Source organism: Archocentrus centrarchus, chromosome 6 (genome assembly GCF_007364275.1).
Source record: "Archocentrus centrarchus isolate MPI-CPG fArcCen1 chromosome 6, fArcCen1, whole genome shotgun sequence".
Classification (NCBI taxonomy): Eukaryota; Metazoa; Chordata; class Actinopteri; order Cichliformes; family Cichlidae; genus Archocentrus; species Archocentrus centrarchus.
This window is the reverse complement of record NC_044351.1, coordinates 19,029,527-19,042,286: the sequence shown is the minus strand read 5'-3', so window position 1 is coordinate 19,042,286 and position 12,760 is coordinate 19,029,527. Positions and strand designations below refer to the sequence as shown.

Here is a 12,760-nt window from a genome sequence, read left to right as displayed (position 1 = left end):
CCTCTTCATTTAGGTGGGGTCAAAAATAATATGATATAAAATGATATATCACAATTAAGTTAAAAAATATGTATATTTAAAGCAGTAGGCATCGGTTTAAGGACTCACTTTTATGACCTTTAAAATTCCCTGTAATCATTAGATTGCCACATAACTTTAACCTTGCTCTTCACGTGAGTGAAAGTCACAGCGTTACACAGAACGTTGCCTGAAGGAACACACAGTAATACAACTCAGGGTGTGTTTGTTCAGTTGGCTTAGAGAGGACGTACTTTGATGGCAAAAGGCAAAATACCATTTAGCCTATGTCATCACTGCACACTTCCTTGCCAACTTTTTTTTAAAACTACACTCATTATCACTAATCTCTATAAAAAGCAGGACATTGGGAAATTCCACTGTTGGAAGGCTGGTCACATTCCGTACTCTGCCTCACCGTGTCATGACGTCCTCTACAAGACCTCTGATCCGTCTTAACACTGTAATGTAAGCTATTTGTCTGCAGCTGTGATCAAATCAAAAAAAAAAAAAAAATAAAGATGGGGAAAAAAAAGGCCACTTGTATCACTGATGAGGACAGAGTAACAAACCACAGCCACCTGTGTGCAGGCGATGAAGAGCAGCTGCTCCTCAGCATACAGGAGCGCCTGTTCCTGCCAGAGCGAGGCTTACTGGCTGGCACGTGTCCCGGGGGAGCGGTGTGTGTACGCGTGTGAGAGGATGGCAGAGGGGAAAAAAACAAAACAAAAAGGGTTGCTAAAAACCCGCTCTCTCACTTCAGAAGGTGTACTTGGCCACATCAAAGGCAGTTTACAGTTACAATACATAATAGGGGTGTTGGACAGTTGTATTCCGGATTTACAAATAAAATACATTTTTGCATGCATGTGTGTACCTCTCGCTCACACACACACACACAAAGTAAAGACCTGTTCCTAATGTGCATCTAATGATAGTTTATGCAAATGACACTCCTTTAAAGTGCAAGAACTTGTTTAGAAAATGGACTTGCAGGACAAGCTCAATTATAGCTTAGTATAGAAACATATTGATGGTACAGTACTTTTATTTTTTTATCTTACCATCTCTCCTTGAGACAGTGTAGTAAAATGATTCATAACACAGACCACTAAAACAAAAACAAAAACAACTAATGTGAACCTCGGCGTCCTGTCTGGTTTTATTGGCACCGCGTCGCCCGGTTGCCGTCGTGGATAAAAACAGCAAACAAAAACATCTTAATAAAACATTCTCCACTGTATTCTGTCATGTTCATGTTGCCTGATACACATTTTTAAGAGAATTTCATTAGGTCCCCGTGTATGCCCATTTCAAATTAACATAAAAATGTCACATGATATTCCAGCATCAGTACAGGCAAAACTTTGAGAAGGATCACTTCTTTTACATTGGTTCTGATCAAGAAGTTAAAACAACTTTCTAAAGCCCTAATGAGCACCAGTCTGTCAAATGCATTGCATTCTAAATCCTAAAATATACTCTAATGACTGGAAAACAGAACTACTGGGTTCTTAAGGTGAAAAATATAACACTGGAAAGTTTAAAAACAATAGAAATGCCAAATATAACACAGTGTTCTTGACAACAAATCTCTTCAGTCTAGGCTAAACATTGGACCAACTGAGGTTTTCCAAGGCTAAAGCTTCATTACATTAAACTTTAAACGATCACCTTTGGAATCTATTCAATATGGAGAAGCCTACCTCATATGAGGAATGCATCATCAAGAAAATACATGCAAAAAGTCCCACTAAACAAATTAAGCAGCAAGTTAAACACGATGCTTTCAAACAAGTCATAAACACAAAAGTGGAAATGTGAATGTTATGTGAAAATTATAATCAAGCACTGTGACAAATGTGATTGAGGTGAAGCCAAAACAAAGTCACGAGCTGGTCTGAGGCAGTGAAATCTCAAAGAATCATTTATTGTGCGACAGTTTGTACAGCTTGGTGAGATTCCTCTGTTGCAGCCTTGTCTGAGGTATCTGCATCCGTTGCAGCCTTCACTGATGCCCCAGCCAGCGTAGCCATGTCTTTGCTCGCGTCTTCCACAGCTTTTTCATCCACAACATGCCCGTGTGAGGCTGCCACATCCACTAAATCCATTTCTGTAGCTGCTGTGTCAGCTACAACTTTGTCCTGAGAAACTATTTCTGAAGAAACACTGTCCACAGTTGCAGTGTCCGCGGCAGGCTTATTTGTGGCTGTGCTGTTTGATGCGCTCATGTCAGAGGGCACCTGACCAGTCCTCTCTACGTAGAAGAGGATGTAGGCTTTGGCCTTCCTCACTGTATCCTCATTGGTCAGAGTCACTGTGCTGTCGTTGAAGTGGTACCAGCGGCCCTCGTGGCTGCCGTATGCTGTATAATGCCCTGACCCAACCCTGTGAACATAGACACACATCACGTTCTGCTGCCTGCTTTCATACAAGACTTCATTTATTGCTGCTGAAACAAGAGGGATAGATTCAGCTTGACAACATGGTAGCAGTGTAGCAGTGCCACCTAGAGGCGAAAGACAAATGCACTTTGATTCTAAATGTGTTTTCAAGCACTCACAGCCTAATGCCTTTCAGTATTTAGTGGCTACATGAATTTTTAAACTGCAGCTTTCCACAAAGCTTTTTGACAAAACTGGATCAAACGGATTATACAGTAACTCAAAGCTGGCAGATGATAACGTACAGATCCAAAGCTCAGTCTCGACTGTATGCAGAGACTCAGATCTCAGAAAAAAACAGCAATACATAGCAAAATGGATCCAGTTGGCTGTTTTATTGAAGGGAATTAATTAGTGATTACATTAAATTAATGATTAATTATGGCTTTTCCATTTATGTGCTCTAAACAGGCATGCTTCTCAGCTAAGAAAACTTAAAAATTACCTCAACTTCTACCATCTCCTTGACATTAGGTGAGGACTGACAAATCACGAAAAGCCAAACTCAACGATGCTAAGCTACTCACCCAGATCCATGATGCACCACGACAGCAACAAGGTCATACAGGCAGCTCCCTGGTAATGACTTCTCTGGCTGCAAACAGAGCAAAAGAAAAATGTAGAAATGCCCAAAGATTTATAGCCTTACATCTGGATGTGGATACAAGCCAGAGAATGGCATAAAAATCAAAACAATTTAGGGCAGGGTGGTTCAGCGGTTGAGCGGGCGACCACATATGCCGCGTGGCGGTGCGAGTCCTGACCTAGTCACCATTTACTGTGTCTTCCCCCATCTCTCCTCCCGCTTTCCTGTCTCTCTCCTCCACTGCAAACACTATCAAATTAAGCCGGATGCTTTAAAAGGCAACATGTTACAGATCTCACTTTACACTCCCCTAAGTTCTGACTAGGGATGTACACAATTAGTCAGACTAGATGTTTAAACACCTTGCTAGTAAGTGCTAGAAATACTAGTCAGTTAAACCTATTATTCTTATTTTATTAATTACAACAGCGGTCACTGGTTCAGTTGTGACGAGGGTCACTACTCTCTCTATTCCCCTCTCTTTAAAGGGAAGTTGTAAAAGAGCGAAGGAGAAAGTAAACAGGTGACAATCCTAACCAGAACTGCTGTTCTGAAGTACTTTAATGTAAAAAAAAAAAAAAAAAAAAAAATGAGCAGTTGTATGACAGCTTTGTCAGAATCAACTGTAATATAACCAAGCAAACAAGGCCAGGTGTAACCACATTCTGCAGGGTGTGGAAGCTACCATAGAAGAAACCAAAGCTATTACTGCTAGCACTGCTAAGTTTGCAGAGCCAAACTCTGCAAACTAATCTGACTCTGCAAACTCTCTGTTTTTGCAACATTATACAAAGTGCCACACACTCAGCGAGACTTAAAACACGATTTGATTAACAAGGAAAGTGATTGCTTTCATACACAGGAAATATTACTTCGACCAATGTTGAACTTTGTCCACTTAAAGCCTGTTCAGTTCTAAATGTTTTCGGTCTCGACTAGCCTGATTTTTTTAACCATGTAGCAAATGAGTTGCCAGGAACATTCCTTGTTCTGACTCATTTCTTCACTTAACTGTTTGATCTTCCACGTGGAGAACAATTCACAAGACTGTTTTCATCTATTGGACCATCAGCTTGTTATCAGCACTCAGTTCAAAAAGAATGCATCTCTCATGGTAAAGGGGTCCATTAGTGTCTATGGGATTGGCAAATTGGAAGGGCACCATCAATACTGAAAGGCATATACAGGATTTAGAGCAACACATCCTCTCATCCAGATGACGTCTTTCACAGAGCTGTTACATCTAGACAAAGCTAAACCCCACACTGCAGATACTGCAACCATGTGGCTTTGTAGGAGAGGAGTGCTGAACGTGCCTGCCTGCAGTCCAGACATTTCACTAATTGTAAATATTTGGTTCATGAAACAAACAGGGGATGCGACACAGTGGTAAACGTGGCCCTGTCCCAACCTTTCAGTAACATGTTGCTGCCATAAAATTCAAAATGAGCTAATATTTTTTTCTTAAAATGGTATATTTTCTCAGTTTAAACATTATGTTTTCTATGTTCAATTGTGAATAAAATATGGGTCTGTGAGATGTGAAAATCATTGCATTGTGTTTTTTATTTGCATTTTACAGTGTCCCTACTTTTTAAGAACTGTGGGTGTATGCTAGGAGGGTCTTGAAAAATAACAAAAAAGGGTGTTTTTTTATTACTGACCCACTTTTTGCAGAGCCGTCAGACAGATTTGTTGTAGAATAGTGCCCCTTGAGGCTTCTAGCAATTCAGACAAACAAGATTAATACTTGACACAAATACTCTGAATTCAAGACCTTACATAAAGATCTAATCAAAAGCAGTTTATGTAGAGTATAAGCCTGCTTGTACCCTGAAATCAGGCAGATACTTCATGTCCAAGAATCAAACATAGGTGTGAATAAGCCATCACAGCATCTTGCAAAGTCGTGAAAACAAGAGCGGACCTCCTACGTAACCAGCTGGAGATCTATCAGAAAGTCACAAATGCAGGTGGTAACCAGTGATCCAAATAATGAAAAATACATTTGCTGCAGATCGTAGTGCAACTACCCAAGTCCAAAATCTGTCTCCCCAGAGCCTCATCCAAAAAGTATTTTTATCAAGTTTCAGAAGATTTCAAATATAAAATTTGTCAAAAGGTCGATGATGGACGGACGCCGGATGGCTGGTATGAGATAAGCTCTGCTGACTTTGGTCTGTCATCGACAGCAGAGCTAAAACAAAAAGAATTTTTTTTTTTTTTTTTTTTAGAGAAACAGACTTTCTATATTTTTATTTTTATTTTTTTTAAGTCTATTCCTAACTGTCTGCAGGTGCTCTGTTTATACATAACTGACAAGGCAGTCATTACAGTTCATAGTCATCTCTCTTAACCAAACTAATTCTTCATTACAAAAGGTTCAAACTGCCATAAGTAAACTAGGTTCCTATTTTGATCTTTCCAACAAAAATGACTTGAGATAATACCAATAAACTTCCACAATAATAATTTCAGTGAACTTGTTTTTCAGTTGTACAAGTGGAAAATGGAAGGAGTATTATTATTGACCTCTGATTCTGTGTACTGATACAGCCAGTGGAGCTTTTAGGAGCCCACAAAAATAGCAGAAAAGTCTGCAAACATTTACTGCAGTTTTTATAAACTTGCGTTCATATGATTCTCAGCCACAAAGTGCCTAATCTGGTCCTTGCATTGCCTGCCATTAAAAGGATATCTTCTCCTGATTAAACAGCTAATTTTCCCAAATAAATATTCTCAGACTGAAAACAGTCTGAGAATTACCACAGATTTACACCATTTGTTGATTTGTCTCATTGGGAATGTAACTGGCAAAAAAAAATATACTGTGAAAAACCCACGTTATTTAGTGTCAAGCTCACCTCAAGTAAGTAGCCCCTCATGTCCAGACCTTTCAGTGGAAATTCTACGTAAGTATCCACCTTGTTTCTCAAAAAGGCAGTCCAGTGGAACCGTTTTAGGTGTAGGCACAAAACCTATGAGTAGAAATAAAACTGACAATTATTTAAAAAGTAAAAAAAAAAAAAAAATTTCAATAGTTTCATAGCAAGTAAAAATTAAAAAACAAACAAAAAACACCACCTTTGGCAGCTTCTGGATCCAAAACTTCTTTGTTGATTTCTGTCTCTTTTTACACTTATGGCAGTAGTACAGCTCTGTGTCATCGAGTTCTTCCAGGTCAGTGAAGCTATGTAAGCAGTCTTTAAAAAAACAAAAAACAAACAAATATTAAATGCTCTGATGAATTTTAGCATCACAAACTTTAAAACTAACACTGCAAAATATGTCTAGAAATGATCATTTTTGACCATAGGAAGATTACCACGGAGGGTGCATGTTGGCACTGGCTCTTGGTCCTTATTTCTCTTTTGTCTAAACTGACTGGGAATGTCCAAAGACAGATCTGAGTGAAAAAAAAAAGGAGAAAAATATTGTCATGCATCACCAGGCTATATCAAGCTTTATCTCTATAACACTTAACCGCATTTTCCATTTATTTGCTTTAAGCTACAGAGCAACAATCGAAAGATTTGCTACGGAAAACCCACATTTACATTTGTGTTATCTTGCGTAACACCACTACATGAACTTTGCTATATGAGGCAACAAGGAAAAAGAAAAAAGAAAAAACAAAAATTGCAACTGACATGAGAAACATGCTAGCCCTTTCGTCAATGCGGTGTGTGGTTTTTCATGACATTTTATGTCTTACCAAGAAATGGATCAAACTTTCGAGATTCTGTCCCACAAATCAGGCAGTTGACTTCATTTTGAAGAATACCACCAAAAATAGACGTTACAACACTGGCGGTCCCGTTGCTGTAAAGAATCAAAAGACACAGTAGCTTTAGCTAGTAGCTATGTGCATACAACAGCAGCATCACCAATGAATACATATATCAAATTCTGAATATGGGCCATTTTATAGAGTCAGTTGCACTAAAGGAAAACATTCATGTAAGTGACTTACTGCTGCATGTTATTATGCCAATATATATAGTTATAACTAGCCTGTTTTAACTAAAAAAGGAGGAAATATTAAATATCGTCACCCTCTTAAAGTAATGGCCTAGGTCATTTTTTAAATCAAAGTTTTCTTTTTGCCTAAATCATCATATCCAAGAGCCTGCTGAAACAACAAAACCAAAATAATTGTAAGGTTAGACTGACTCACATGCAGCACTTGCCCTCTGCACTAGAAAGTCTGACTCCATCCTGAGGCGAGATTGGATGAGAAGCCCCGTTACGACTGTACTGTAGCTCCCTGTGGAGGTGGTCGAGCAGGTAACGCATGAATTCGTGGGCATCCTGTTGCTGATAACCTCTGCACACACAAAAACACAAAAGCTTTAAATTACAATAATGTAATAACTTTACAATAGGTTATAACAATTTTTGAACAATGCACGGTTGTCATTGTTGTGAATAAATATGGTAACGCTTAAGTACATCAGCAGAACTGAAAAGGAAATGACTTCCTGCTCAGCATTAGCAGCTTAACTTATGGAAAAAAACCTGTGTACAAATTGGGCGTACCTGAAACTTGGCATGATTTTCCATATGGCATAAAACAAGGAGTCTGGACTGAAGGCGGTCTGGTTCCCTTGCCACAGGGAACAGAGAGTTTTCCTGAATTCCTCCACCAAAGATCTGTTCAGCATAAAGCAGTCCTGTTACTATGCTGCACATTGTAGTTAATTCAGCTTCAGTTTAGTCTTTAACCTAAATAATCGTCTGGATTTTTGACTTATGTCTCTTTTTTTTTTTCCATTTAACACAAACACACATACGTATTTTCCTTTGTAGCAAAAACATAATTAGAACTGTTAGGAGTCTCATCTTATGAGAAAGGTGTCTTTCAAGATCACTGATAACTAACAATGTGGATAATTTCATACTTGATGAAATTAACATGAATTATTGCCCATGAATCATCCCTCCTTCAGAAGAGGACCTTACACACTGTTGTCCCCTTGGCTGCGGGTGTGGTACATCCTTCTTCCTGCCGTCTTACCACTGCGTAGAGCCACAGCAGGCAGTTCCTTGAAATAACAGCTGAACTGCTCGATGTTGCTGTCAAAGAAACAAATTTTGCGATCACACGGCACACACCTGACATCAGCAGAATGCACTAAAAATACAACAGGCAGAAATGGCCATAATTGACAGCAGAGAGGTGACAACTTAAAGGAAAATGTGACAAAGTGTCATAATAAAATGTCGGGTCATCAAATGCAGCTTCAACAGCTTCAAAGCACGTTGGCACTGATTCTGAAAGTCTCTAAAACTGTACTTAAAACAGTCCTTTAAATCCTCAAATGAGCAATCCTGTCATCATAAATGTTCCACAAGGTTTTAGCTCTGGTGACTGCAAAAGCCACAGTATGCCCCGTGGACTGAGGCACTATCATCCTGAAAAGGCCCACTCCACCAGAATAGAAATGTTTCACCAAAGGATAAACGCAACCAGTCACAATGTCTTTTGGATCTGCAGTCACATTTTCCTGAGTAGACAAGTGGGTCCAAACCATGCTAGCAGAATCCCCCAACATATAACAGAACCACTAGATCACCTAACTATAGAATCAACGGTTCATTTTATTTATTTATTTTGTAATCTATTAACCATCTGCAAGATCCAAATTAGAAATACACAATATGGACAAAAAAGTATTGGGCCACCTACACATTGCACCTGGAGGAGCTTCTGTGGCATCCCAGTCTAAATCTATAGGTTTTATGGATTTGCAGCTACAGTATAACAGCTTCCACTATTCTAGGAAGGCCTTCTACAAGTTTTACCCATTCGTCTGGAAGAGCATTTGTGAGGTCAGACAATAATGTTTGACAAGAGGGCCTGGCTCACAATCTCCACTCTAATTCATCCCAAAGGTGTTAGATAGGGTTGAGGTCAGCTTCTTTGTGGGCCAGTCAAGTTCCTTCCTCAAACCGTTCCCACAAAGTTGAATGCATTCTTTCACAAATGTTTGTAAAGGCAGACTGCATGGCTACATGTTTGAGTTTATACATCTTTGGAAATAGGTCTGAATGAAACACCTGAATTCACTGATTAAGAGGTGTGGCTCAAACGTTTTGGCCATGTAACATGCCTTAAAAAAGTTTACTTCACTTTTAGAGGGATTTTGCTGGAAACTAAAGTACATCCAAACTTTACACTTTTAAGGCAAGTGTGTTTATAAAGAAACGCATAATGTGGTCTGCCTGAGGTTTTAACCTTTTTTTTCAGACCAGGGAAACTACAGCTGAAACTGTTTTATTATAGTTCATTATTTATTCACTGACTTTAAAGAGCCAGCAGAGGTTGCCAGGTATTGCCAATATGGGAAAGCAAAATTCAGAGCAATGAATTAGTTCATTAATCCTATTTTATAAGGATTTGTTATTTAATCAATATATTGAAAATGAAAAAAAAAAATTATATGTATCAAAAATATTAGCTGCTTTGACAGTTGGTCAGTAGCAAAATACAATGTAAATCTGAAACTCCACCACTATAATCCTTTAGCTAAATGTGGCTATATGTGTATTATCTGGGAAACCTGGGCTGTGACTGTGTCTTGTTTCCAAGCAGCCTCTGTAATCCCCCCGACTGTGCCCCACACTATATTAATAAAGGATGACTGCTCGTGGGGCCCTTGGTCTACAGGGGCAGAGCTACTGAATTGTACCACATACTCAGTTCACCACCCACACCGCCTCCTCTTCCTCAGTACACTTACCTGAGGGACTGCAGAATGGCATTCATGAAGCACGTGTTGCCCAAGTTGCGCAGGCCTGTAGCACCTAAAGCCATGCCATCCTGAGAGAGACAAGTGTATATATTATATTATATTATATTATATATATATATATATATATATATATATATATATATATATATATATATATATATGCATGTTTAAAGTCTTATGGAAAAAACTGTTTTAAGCTAACATTTAAATTGCATTGCGTACAGCTCTATAAAGTTGCTGTGACTCATTTAATTGAAGCCCTGTACCACAGTGTAAAAAATAGACTTGTAAAAAGATAATTTGACCAAGTTTGAAGGAGTAGTGCAGTTTTTTGCGCTGGGAATGCAATTCTGAAGTAGCTGTTATCCTTTCTTCTTTTTCCAAGACAAAACATTTACCTCGACGGATTACTTACATTGTCTTTTAACAGCTTGCCATCTGCTGCTGGGCTGTCCTGAAGTTTTCTTTTCCTTTGCCTGTCACCCATTAGTGCTGAACTGTAAGCAGAAAAGATTACTTGTATCACCCAGATAAGGCAGATTACTTTGGCATGCTTGCCTTAACTTGCCTAAAATACTCTCGAGATATCAAAACTAACTGTCCATTTAAAACGGTCTATTTATAATGTTCAAGGGCAACCATGATAGTAAAATGATGAGGGGAAAAAAAAATGAAATAAACTGTACTTACTTTTCTAAACTCTGAAGATGTTCCCTCACCTTCTGCACCTGCCCAAGTTTGGTGTCGTTGACAACAAATTCATCACATCTGTAACTATAAAATCCACATTAACTATAACGTATCCATATTTGGGGAATAAAGATTTGCACCCATTAAAACCATTTAAGAAATACAATCATAATGTTCCATCTTTCACACAGTAGCACATTTCAACATTCAGTCACATTTAAATGTGGAAGAAGTGACTTCAATGATAATTTTAATAATGTTAGATTAAAAAAAAAACAAAAAAAAAACACAAAAGTGTTTCTAACATCCTTTGTCAAGTAAATCTGACTCAGATGATTCAAACTACAGTCACAGAGGACACTCACCAAAACACACTGTAGCTGCTGCAATCCATGCAAATAGAATGATGGATTTTCTCTTTTTCATGTTTCTCACTCTTCCTTTGACTAACACCAAGGACTTGGTTCTCTTCAAAGTGTTTCTTTGCGTGTCCATTGACATATCTGTGCAGAAAGACATAACTTTATAAATGTACAACATCTGGAATTTCCTGTGAACGACTCAGTAGTTACGCTCACAAATGTTATCAAAGATGTAGGTGTGTTGCAAATCTAATCTTGTTTAAATGATTAGTGTCTTGTTATTTTGTTTGTCAAAAATTTTCAATTACACAATGGCAAGTTTTTATTTATTTATTTTTTTATGTACATCTCATTTGTCATCAGAATCAACGAATGTGGAAGCTTTATTTACTGTGCCCCTTAAGTACTGTATTATTAGACTTGTTAGTCCCAAAGTCAATTCCTTAAAAAAAAATAACAGACGGAGGTTTACCGGCCAGCAAAACAACAGACACAAACTTACCGTCCACAGTGGACCACCAGACAAGTAAGGCAAATCCATGGACTTTTATTAGACCTGCAAACTGAACATAAAAGATGATTCCGTTTAATTAACTTCCATATATAAAACAATTCCTTCAACTGCCACAGAGATATGGCGAATTGTGATTTGCCCTTGTGATATCTGCCGCCGACTTAAAGCTAGTACTTACCTAGCAGACAGAAATATGGCAATCTGATCACAGGTAGGCATCCAAAAATATTGCACACCGAGCTACGCTGATGTACAATGAACTGAATTTAATGAAAGTTAAATAAAAGGCAGAAAAACACTCCTCTTACCGTTGCAACACCAAGAAGACGGAGCACCGTTAGGGAACCTGGAGGAATCAAAGGCACCGCTTATGTTTGAGCTCAGATGAGGGCACTCCATCAGCTCACAGCTGCGAGTCAGCCAACGTTATACCCAACACTGCAACACCAACGGTACCAGGACCCAGGAAGCTAACAATAGTTAGCCAATTAACCTAAACTAGCTAGCTAACGTTAGCAGATCTACTACTTCTGGTGGCGAACGCACGTTTTCCTGCCTCTGCTTACGCCGACGCGTTATGTAGCTATTGTATAGCCTGCATAATTTCACACAAAAATTGTTTATATAAATAAAAAGAAGCGCTGGTTCCACCCGCACATGCCGTAAGATGAAATAGTAACCTTATATTTGATGTTAAGAGGTACCAGATAACTGCTGGCGTTTGCCACAAACAAATGGAAATAACTTGAGGAAGTGACGTACTGTCTGCCGGCTCGGCTGTTCGCCAGCACAAAGATGAAAACGCTGCCGGGAGCATTTTTCTCCACCACTTCCGTTTTCGCTTATTCTCCTCCCCGAGCCGCTTAAAGATACCAAAGCCGCATTACAAATCGAGTTTAATTTGACTCTTTCTGTTGTATTTACTGTTATTTTGACGCTCTAATTTTTTTTTACATAACAGCAACCATTTTGATTGGAAATAGCAGGTAAACGTATACATAACTTATAACATGAGTAAAGGTTATATTCGGTGTAGTTATACCGCTTTAACAAATATAACCACATTAGCCACTATTTATTTATTTATTTAAGTTGCATGTCTTTATTAAGTTTGCCTTTAGACCTCAGCCAACACGCATGCGAAGTTATGATGACGCCTCTTTCCTTGTTTCAACATTTGAGTAAGTTGTAGTAAAATGCGACAGTTGTGATTGTTCAAATTACTATCCAAACTGACGTTTCTTGAATCCCAATATCATTTCTATGTCATCATATACTGCAGATGTTTTATGCACATGGGCATAGTCCTAAAATCCTTCTGAGTTGTTTTATGACCCAGGATCAGCCACATGGCCAGCTTAACCTGAGATCCCTGGCAAAGGTTTGTGGGT

General features: G+C 38.6%; 1 protein-coding gene across 1 annotated transcript; it reads right to left on the bottom strand.

The window, feature by feature from the left end:
* Positions 1-1,057: 1,057 nt before the first annotated feature.
* On the bottom strand, positions 1,058-12,150 carry usp3 (ubiquitin specific peptidase 3). The gene is made up of 15 exons (XM_030732504.1): positions 11,678-12,150; positions 11,358-11,418; positions 10,859-10,996; positions 10,494-10,577; positions 10,219-10,300; positions 9,792-9,871; positions 8,011-8,124; positions 7,588-7,701; positions 7,226-7,375; positions 6,764-6,870; positions 6,374-6,454; positions 6,133-6,251; positions 5,913-6,026; positions 2,990-3,057; positions 1,058-2,406 (listed from the first exon to the last, which is right to left on the bottom strand). The coding sequence occupies exons 1-15, from the start codon at positions 11,766-11,768 to the stop codon at positions 1,947-1,949; spliced, it is 1,863 nt and encodes a 620-aa protein (XP_030588364.1). The 5' UTR covers positions 11,769-12,150; the 3' UTR covers positions 1,058-1,946.
* Between the last annotated feature and the right edge of the window lie 610 nt (positions 12,151-12,760).

Coding starts and splice junctions, on each gene's coding strand:
- usp3 (XM_030732504.1), bottom strand. CDS start 11,768: ATGGAGTGCCCTCATCTGAGCTCAAACATAAGCGGTGCCTTTGATTCC. Junction 6,455..6,763: donor AAAGTTTGATCCATTTCTTG/GTAAGACATAAA, acceptor TTTTTCACTCAG/ATCTGTCTTTGGACATTCCC. Junction 6,027..6,132: donor GGATCCAGAAGCTGCCAAAG/GTGGTGTTTTTT, acceptor TTCTACTCATAG/GTTTTGTGCCTACACCTAAA.